Source organism: Argopecten irradians, chromosome 6 (genome assembly GCF_041381155.1).
Source record: "Argopecten irradians isolate NY chromosome 6, Ai_NY, whole genome shotgun sequence".
Lineage (NCBI taxonomy): Eukaryota > Metazoa > Mollusca > Bivalvia > Pectinida > Pectinidae > Argopecten > Argopecten irradians.
In genome coordinates this window covers 13,343,789-13,353,309 of record NC_091139.1, presented here as the reverse complement: position 1 = coordinate 13,353,309, position 9,521 = coordinate 13,343,789, and the positions used below count along the sequence as shown (strand labels likewise).

Here is a 9,521-nt window from a genome sequence, read left to right as displayed (position 1 = left end):
TACAGCACAAAGTGCCCTGTCATATCCCATCTCTCCATATATCAACACAAAGTGCCCTGTCATATCCCATCTCTCCATATACAACACATAGTCTCCTGTCATATCCCATCTCTCCATATACAGCACAAAGTGCCCTGTCATATCCCATCTCTCCATATACAGCACAAAGTGTCCTGTCATATTCCATCTCTCCATATACAACACACAAAGTGCCCTGTCATATCCCATCTCTCCATATACAGCACAAAGTGCCCTGTCATATCCCATCTCTCCATATACAACACATAGTGCCCTGTCATATCCCATCTCTCCATATACAACACAAAGTGCCCTGTCATATCCCATCTCTCCATATACAACACATAGTGTCCTGTCATATCCCATCTCTCCATATACAACACAAAGTGTCCTGTCATATCCCATCTCTCCATATACAGTACAAAGTGCCCTGTCATATCCCATTCCAACCTATACAACAGTGTCCTGTAAGGCCTGAATGATATCTACGTCTTATCAATACCAATTATATCACGGAGTCATTTTTATGGGAAATGTGCACTTGACTGTAATACTATATTTGACTTTGCAAGTAAGAACTTTTTACGGTAGTCCCTTCGAATTCGACTCATCTGGGTTTCACTGTAGGTCTGTCGTCCTTCAAATTAGTATTAGAAATCATTAAAACAGCTTGATCTCTTAAATATTTTCGTTTATTGAGAACATTGTGAAATTGCTTTTTCTTTCAAACAAATAATATGAAAATAGCAAGAAAATGAAATATAAAAAGTTTAAATGTCAATCAGGCTGCTAATGATAATACAACAAAAGGGAAGTTTCTAGTATAGCGGATCCCGGAAGTTTAGAAACATAATAATCAGTGCGCATGTCAGATTTATGATTACATAAATATAATATATAGTATTGTTATCATCAATAAGCTCACGCACATTATAACATAACACCGGTTGTGTCTAGGTATACATCAATACATCAATGTTTCAGGCTACAATTAGACAGAACAAATGTCAAACCTAGTTTATCCAGGTAGAATACAGATCAACATCATCAGTCTATTTCATAAAGGATCTAATAATTACGGGTCATGTTCTGGTGATCATTGGGATTGGCGCTTCCAAATTTCTTATGGGGGACGAATTAGTTTAGAAGACCTAGCATAATCATTTTCGTGTATGTAGTCATTTCGACCATTATAGGGATCAACCAACTAAATAAAAAAGACCTTCGAAATGGCCCCTGTGAATACAAGATTGAGCCCAGGATAGAATTTTAACCCGGCCGCTGATTGGCTGGCTAATTATGAATTTCAAAAGTAAAAATGTTTTCTGACAGGTAATTATTCCTAGATAACCATGATATGAATTTGGAAATTCATATTGCGATTTAGGTTCAAAATATCAACTTTGATAATGAATAGGTAAAAGCATTAGAATTTCAGGATTTTTTTAGTGCAAAATGCGCCTGATTTCAATAAAGCTACCCTGGTTGGAGTTTGAGCTGAAGGACCCAAACTTTTTTTTCTATCTAGTGTTATATGAGAACCTAGACTTTAATTATAGAACACAATAGCTTACTAATATTCCTTTGTTTTAATAATACAGTACAAAACTTTAACAAAGTTTAACACTGTGGTCTATGTAAAATTATTTAGTTGGTTGCTCTTTAATACACCATAATTATGTTTATAGATGCTGGGACGAAACGTCGTTTTCAGTTTAGTAGGTTGAGAGAGTGCCTTTGAACTGAAATACAGGGAGTATTAAGATCATCAGACCGTGACTCGTAATCGTATCTTGTCAGAGATATCCTCTAAAATATTAACATTTCCGTTTTCTCTTTGCTATATAACCTTACCAACTGCGAAATCGTTTACACTTGCGAAAACGCAGTGGTTTCCGCACAAGAATACACACACTGGAACACTGACTTCCACAAGTAGTTTGAATGCACACCCGATTAGGCCTGTTGCATCTGTATTGAGAAATCTTCAAAATAATGAATGTAATGTAAATATCAAAATAAAAATATTTTACAAATATTGTGTAAATGGGATGAAAAAAGATAAAGTTATTGTGGATATTTTGTTACTCTCTGAATTTAACAACATTTCCTGACAAATTGAAGCCAGCTGTTCCGGGATTACATCAATTGACCGGCTGATATAACAATCGTATTACATTTGGAAAACAAACCTTTTTTTTATTTGAACGCTAAATTAAAATGAAATGGTCGGTCGAAATGTAAATATAAGGAATGATTTAAAAAAATTTTTTTTGGTTGTTTACTGGCGTGTAAACTGCATTTTTTGTACAGATATTTCAACATGACTCGCGTCACTTAAGATAAATACTTTTTTTGTATCCTGGTTGCTATTCGTGAGATTATATTATCATATGTTCACAAGAAAATCGGGAAAGCACACGTATCCAGGAATTGTCGTAAACATCTTTTGTTTCCAAGTAACCGTCATTCAGTAAAGATAAATAGTACCTTTATCCAGGTAGTTATCAATCCATTAACGTCCATTGGTGTTGTATATTTTTGTCCATCAGGTAAACATCGTTTGTGTACAGTCATTGATCTCTAAACGTCGGTTGTATCTAAGTCAGTCAGTCATTAACCCACGTGTTTGCTTTATATCCATGCTATATTTTATCCGCGTAAGTAATGAGAGGCTATATACTAGTTATCATTTATAATATCAACCGTCGGTGGTGTTTAAGTCTAATCAGTTAACATATATATCCGTGGTATCCAGGTAGTCCTTGATTGTGTTGTAACAGTATAGGTACTGATCCTGAAATGAAATTAACATAATTATTGCATTGGATGTACATCAGATAATGTTGAATGTACTCAATATGCATTAATACAATCATATACTTATAAATCTTCAACATGAAACAACATGTTTGGTATGGGTCAGTTATCGTAGGAGACCATAATATTTAATACGAACGGGAAAGAGTATTACAACCTTGCTTGTATAACTATATTTATGCCATTCATACTTACGAAATTAGTTAAAACCTCCGGACGTCGTACGAGCAGCTGACGTGAGATCTGATAGATATCCACCTCTTCATCACACTTCATTTGGTCTCTGGCATTGCTGATACAGCAGAACAGTCCACTCTGGGAATACCCGTCTCTGTAACATAACAGTAACGAACTATACTGTGGTATATATAAATATAATCATAGTACACATATGATTAATAAGAAACGTGCATGCTTCCTGTAAAATCTACAGAAATTGCAATCTACAACGCATTTGTGTGGTTAAAAAAACGGGTCATTTTTCATTAATTGGAACAATTTAATGTAAGAACGTGGCATTCGTGTTAAGAAGTAGTAACTTTGATACCCGTCGTCGGTACAAAGGCCTGTTATTATAATTGTAATTACTTCTCTAGGTTTTGGATGAACATAACATACCGACACATGACAACCGTTGTTTTGGTGTCGTCTGATTTACGTCGGCTGTCAACCAACTCCATCAACTGAAGCAACACTGACGAATTCTTGGGTACTGACGAGTCTCCGTCCCAACCAGTCATGTGGTACACTCTAACAGTGGTATTGAAACTCTTGTCCTAAAAGGGGTACAGTGAAACCTTTTTTTTATTAAGGAAGTTTTGGAACATTTTTTAACAAATGGAAATATTTTTACACCTCTGCTGCGTATACCTCATCCTCGATATTCCAGGGGTTCCGATCACTTACGATCTCTACACCCCTGGACTATCTCATAGTAAAACTGGAGGCAACAGAATAGAACAGGTAATTTAGTCATTTGATGTACATCAAAAGAGCCGTATAACGGTACACTGTGGTTGACTGTGTGGCTTTGATGTTAGGCGTCGCTCTCTCTCTGTAGTCTTCAAAGGAAATCTTTGCTAGCCTGTGGTTGGTCAAATGTTTTCAGCTGAGCTGCCTTCATTTTTACTATGAGATAGTCCAGGGGTGTAGAGATCGTAAGTGATCGGAATCCCTGGAATATCGAGGATGCGTATACCTGGATATTGAAGTCATTCTCCATATCGAATAATTACAGGGAAACATGAGTCTTTTTCTTTCATAATTGCGTCTTTCATAGTTGATTAAAATAAAATATATGTCTTACATGTCATGTCATCAAACAAATTGTTATAAAAATGAAGGCTTCAGAATGCACATACTACGTTTTTGATTGCGATATCATAAACGTCAACATCCGCTATCGTCGAGGACTCCCCTTTATATTCCAGTCTAAAATCCCCAATGGACATATCTTCATCACTTCCTGGCAACCAGTCCTATAAAATCGGACCATACGCATGGATTAACATAACGTTAATTTATATTTCAGTTTACTCAAAAGTGAAAAATGATATATATTTCTATATTATTGAAGAGTTACGATGCATTTTGACGGGCTCGTGGTTCATTCGTTCATATTCATATACGTTTTGCAATAATGTTTGTGAGAAATATTAAATATTTATTCCGATAAAGATAAAAAAAGTAAATATTGCGAAGCGAGATCACACGCTATTGTTTCTCCAAATCAAGCGTTTGTCAGTGAAAAAAAATCTACTATTTTTCTTACGGTTAAGGTTTGCGTGAGCGAATTATATAACGCAGAATTCCAGCAATACCGACAATATTAGTTTGGTATACATGGCTGTTTATCATAAACAAATTACTACTTTCAATTCAATTGGGAGACACCTTAGCTATCCATTATTGTATGTATCGACGTTGATATTCACTTACAATGGCGTCCGTGTCAATGACCACAAGTGTGTGACAGTTGTGGTCCATTATCATCGTCAACAGATCCACCACAGTGTCCTCCAGGGGAGTCTGAGTGACGATGTATCCAGTCTTGGACGTGTAGGACTAGTTACGATATAAAAAAAATCATCACACATCTGCATTTTTATAAACAAGTTAATACGTACAGCATTTATCTTGTTCACTACTTTAATGAAACAATTGCACATGTTGTATTTCCATTCAATTATTTATACAACTATTATCTAACTATCGAAGAGTTAAATACGGTCTTGATATGCCGGCAGTGAGTATTGATAGACATGTATAAAACATGTAAATAATTGACTGCTTCTACTAATTAGACTATATACCCCATGGAATTATTTTCCGGTATAAATACATATCTTAATTTATTACTTTTTATATTTTTAAATTTATGCATACGTTGTGCAGTATCTACTGAGTTCAATTATTAATTTTTCAGTGGTATGATGACCTCCAGAACGTCTTTGTAAAGATTTGTTATTTAAAGTATTTACCTAAACTTGAACTCTTAACGTGAAATTATCTTCAGTCTATATCTTATTTTACCTGTGTTCGATAAAAAATAATTATAAACAAATTTCGGGATTCCAAAAAGAATTACATGTATAAACGAATCCTGTGCATTAAGTACGATTTTAAGCCATATAATTACAGCTATGCGAACGGACGGATACTTTATAGAGATATTATTCTAATACTTCACACTGAATACAAACATATCGAACACTTTTACAAAGACATGCAGAGATGGATGAGTAACTATACTTACAGGTACGGACACAGCATTAATGTAGTCGGATCTTCCATTCGCATGCGATAGTAGGTATACTCTGAATTTATCAACTACAAAATAAAAATGAAAAAAACCCTCAATGGTTTACTTTATATAAAAAGTTGCATAATGATGTGTTTACGATCAGAACTTACATGAATTTAGCATTTTCGCTACATACCAGATTCAATATAGATTTCCTAGGCTTACCTGCTAGAACAGCCAGGACCCTATTTTTTCTTTTGTTGGAAGTCAAGAGGGCGGCTTTGTAATTTTCTTCATCGTAACATGGTTTTGAAGATTGTGTGAGCTAAAGAGAATATATATGAAAAATATAATTCAGTGATGTTTCGTTAATTTCTATGAGATTATTTTATTACAATCTTCTGTTCATATGAAACAAATTTTAACGGTTTGCCAACAGTCAATCGACCATCATATGAAACAAATTTTGCATTTTGTATTGTACACACTACAGCGTTTTTCTCCGACATTTTTTAAAGGTACATGTTCATGAAGTGATTGGTAAAATGTCCCAACAAAATGTTTGTTCATTGTCTATGGGGTTGTCGTAGCGGGTATTGCATTTGGAGACCGGATTCCCATCCATTCAAACAGAAATTTCTATTTACAAAACTGGAATAATCTAAATACGTGTTTACAAACCGACAGCTACCTGATACTCCCTCCTAAGCCTTGTTTGATTAGCAGCGCCACCATTCAGAAGAACTTTCAGCTCCACGTGGAACTTCATTCTGGGAATCAGAGTGTCTGGCATTTCGAAGGCTTCAACAAGCAGCTGGTGTACAGCTATGTATTGATCCTGGATATGAAAGATTTAAACGTCTCTTATATACCCCGGTGATACTTATATTTAGTGGTATTTTACACGAATTTATAACAAGATAGGCGAAATAGATACAAAACTTGTACGATTTATAATGTGTCGTAATTCAACCTTATTTTGTGTGCAATTAATTAAATGTCAAGAATGGTAAGATAACGCAAAAATGAATTATAGTCACAGCGAAGACACTTCGTTTACAAGAAAAGGTATGTCACTGTGTTTTAACTTCAGATTCAATCTTTTTTCACTATTTGATTCCCATGCTTTTACCGGTATTTGTGTTATTTTACATAATATGCCTTTTGTAGCTTACGGCAGTTTGAACCATGTTGACTCTATCCTTCCGCATCGTCTTGATATATTCCAAGACGTCAATATGTTCATTCTCTTTCCCGTATTCCAGGAGAGCGTCCAGGGCCAGGAATGTCCCCGTCCTACCTATACCAGCACTGTCATATAATGAAGTATTCAAAATTTATTCATCGCTGTAATTATCAGATACTCAATGAACAATTATCAATTTAAAAAACACATTATGACAGATTGGAAGGTTTTGGGTTCTGAATCTGTTTATATTCAGCACTCAGTATATAGGAATAAGGGTCACTGGCTTGTACTGTGATACTATGATGTGACAGGTTGTAGATTGTCATTCGGTGTCTTAATTTGGCTAGATTTGTTTCCTTCTAATTTTAAGTTCTACAACATTCGTGATTTTGCATAACAGGTCATAAACAACACCAAGTCACTGATTACTAATATATGATGCAAATAGACGATTTTGATAATGGTTGTATTTATACCTGCAGTGGACAACCATTTTCCCCTTTAATGTGGCCCCGTAGTTCTTCACACGTCGATGAAAGACAATAAGTTCGTTGGGGTCAGGGGTCCCGTGGTCTGGCCACGAGGTGTAATGGAACTGATGTATCTGTCGGACTGCTTTTGTCTTTTAAAACAGGAACGCACACATTTATATTCTAGATGTACCATATTATTTCCGATACAACAATAATTTCGGACACCTTTATATCGAAACAATCTGTATTATGATTTAAAATGACCTTATTCCAACTATTTCTCCGAATAAATTGAACATGGTATAGTAAAAAATGAAGTTACTAATCATTTCAGAAGCAATATTAAAAAAAACCAAGTTTTGTCAATACGATTCCATGGATCTCATTTTTTTCTATTTTGAGTTGATTAACACATATGGCATATCGAACTTCTTCGGATTCCATATGGATAAACATATTGACTGCCTTTTTTCTATTTCTATTTGTTTCAATCTAGTGTGATTATATGTAGGGCCGACATGGCGGAGTGGTTAAGATGTCTTGCCAAATCACCACTAGCCCTCCACCACTGGGTCACCAGTTCGAATAGAATATGGGGCAGTTGCCAAGTACTGACTCTAATTGGTGGTTTTTCTCCGGAGTACTCCGGTTTTCCTCCACCAACAAACCTGTCAGGTCTGACCCTGGCTGTTAATAGGACAAAACTAATAAAATCAAACCGAACGAGTTGCTAATTATTAAAATACAATACCTTCTTTTCTGTAACCTTTAGGTCCCTTATGATATAGAAGGCGTACGACCGTTCCCTGTCCAGTATGATGTTGAAATGTGGCGTGTCCAGCGGTTCACCTTCATCTGGCCAGTACTTGTCACACTTCGGCTAGATAATGGCAAAAATCAACTGTAATTGTCATTCACAATTGACAAGATGTGTTAATGGATAACATGTTATGAAAAAAAGTTTTCATTTTTTTTTGAATGGTTCGGGGTTTGGGTAGGTGGGATTATTGTTTACTTTACAAAAATGTCATTTGGTTTTAATTAAAAACTGGCAAGTAATATATACTGTCGTAAACATGGTATTTTTCCCTGAATTAATTGCATTAGATTTAATTATTACTTCGTTTATTTTCCACATTGCATATCATGGCCTACAATATACAAAAATAAGGAATTATTGCACTCAAAGTTGTGAATATATATATATATTGAATAAATAAATGATAAAACCCACAGATAATTGACAAATAAGTCAATAAATAGAATTGTAAAATAAGTAGTTGTGCGCACTCGTCCTCCCTCTACTAGATCAGTCAGCATGACGATTTTCCCTGTTTCTAGTTGCCAGATCATCCTCCAGAAATCGTTGACCGTCCCTCGACGTGGTCCTATTCAATAATAAAAATGTATTGATTTAAACTAAATATCCTTCAGTAATATGCTTGTTATCAACTTCCTACATTGAGTACATAAATATAAAGTAACTATGTATAAATACTCATTTTCGTCATCAAGCATGTACATTGTAATAAAGTTACGCGTCTCAATATACATTGTAGAGCGATCGCTTTGTAATAATGCGCAAGGTATGTGTTAAGGACTTCAGGAATAAATTGAGTATAAATAGTTGATTAATTTCATTTTTAATTTTCTAATTACTACTTTAAGGGTAAAGCTGAAACAGTTCCCTATAAAAATGTGTTCAATATGTGAACAAAGAGTACGAAACAATTTGGTGATTGATTTCAAAACATAATTATGAAACATGTATGCAAATTTGAATTACGTTATATATGCATATAATATGTGTCCGTATAAAAGATGAAGCATCATTATTGTTTCATACATATATATATATTTATGCAAAATTTGGTTTTGTCTTCAAAATATTCCGCCGTAATAATGTTTACCTTGTGTTGCGACGTACTCTGCAGTTTTTGTGACACTCTGTAAAAAATTATTCGGAAAATATTGAGAAAAATCTTTGGCAGATGATCAATTAAAACAAATAGTTTAATATCAAATATTATCTTTAAAACCTTACTCACATCTATATAGTTAGCGTTGATATAATCCGAGTGTGAATCGTTCCCAACTTTCTTCAGGACAACACGGGAATGGTCGTCTGAAACAGATTTCGGAAGTCGTTAACAAACTAAACATCATATTTAGATTGTAACAAAGAGTTGACCAAGAAATATTATTTTGCTTCTTTTTCATCATTCGTAGTTATATAATAAATAAAAAGGCGAAATGATCGAAAAGCTTTTTTTTTTTA

The 9,521-nt window shown here is 34.6% G+C and overlaps 2 protein-coding genes across 2 annotated transcripts in view; both read right to left on the bottom strand.

The window, feature by feature from the left end:
* Window positions 1–2,710: 2,710 nt before the first annotated feature.
* Window positions 2,711–4,310, bottom strand: LOC138325033 (receptor-type tyrosine-protein phosphatase alpha-like). The gene is made up of 4 exons (XM_069270389.1): window positions 4,200–4,310; window positions 3,457–3,614; window positions 3,034–3,169; window positions 2,711–2,815 (listed from the first exon to the last, which is right to left on the bottom strand). The coding sequence occupies exons 1-4, from the start codon at window positions 4,287–4,289 to the stop codon at window positions 2,747–2,749; spliced, it is 453 nt and encodes a 150-aa protein (XP_069126490.1). The 5' UTR covers window positions 4,290–4,310; the 3' UTR covers window positions 2,711–2,746.
* A 433-nt stretch (window positions 4,311–4,743) lies between these two features.
* Window positions 4,744–9,521, bottom strand: part of LOC138326222 (uncharacterized) — an 89,430-nt gene continuing 84,652 nt past the window's right edge. Inside the window, exons 23-32 of the mRNA XM_069272347.1 lie at window positions 9,292–9,368; window positions 9,154–9,190; window positions 8,534–8,631; window positions 7,995–8,123; window positions 7,247–7,392; window positions 6,757–6,892; window positions 6,273–6,419; window positions 5,807–5,906; window positions 5,594–5,667; window positions 4,744–4,902 (exon numbers count right to left, since the gene is read on the bottom strand). Of these exons, the coding sequence (XP_069128448.1) occupies window positions 4,744–4,902; window positions 5,594–5,667; window positions 5,807–5,906; window positions 6,273–6,419; window positions 6,757–6,892; window positions 7,247–7,392; window positions 7,995–8,123; window positions 8,534–8,631; window positions 9,154–9,190; window positions 9,292–9,368 (1,103 nt within the window). The remainder of the gene's footprint in view (window positions 4,903–5,593; window positions 5,668–5,806; window positions 5,907–6,272; window positions 6,420–6,756; window positions 6,893–7,246; window positions 7,393–7,994; window positions 8,124–8,533; window positions 8,632–9,153; window positions 9,191–9,291; window positions 9,369–9,521) is intronic.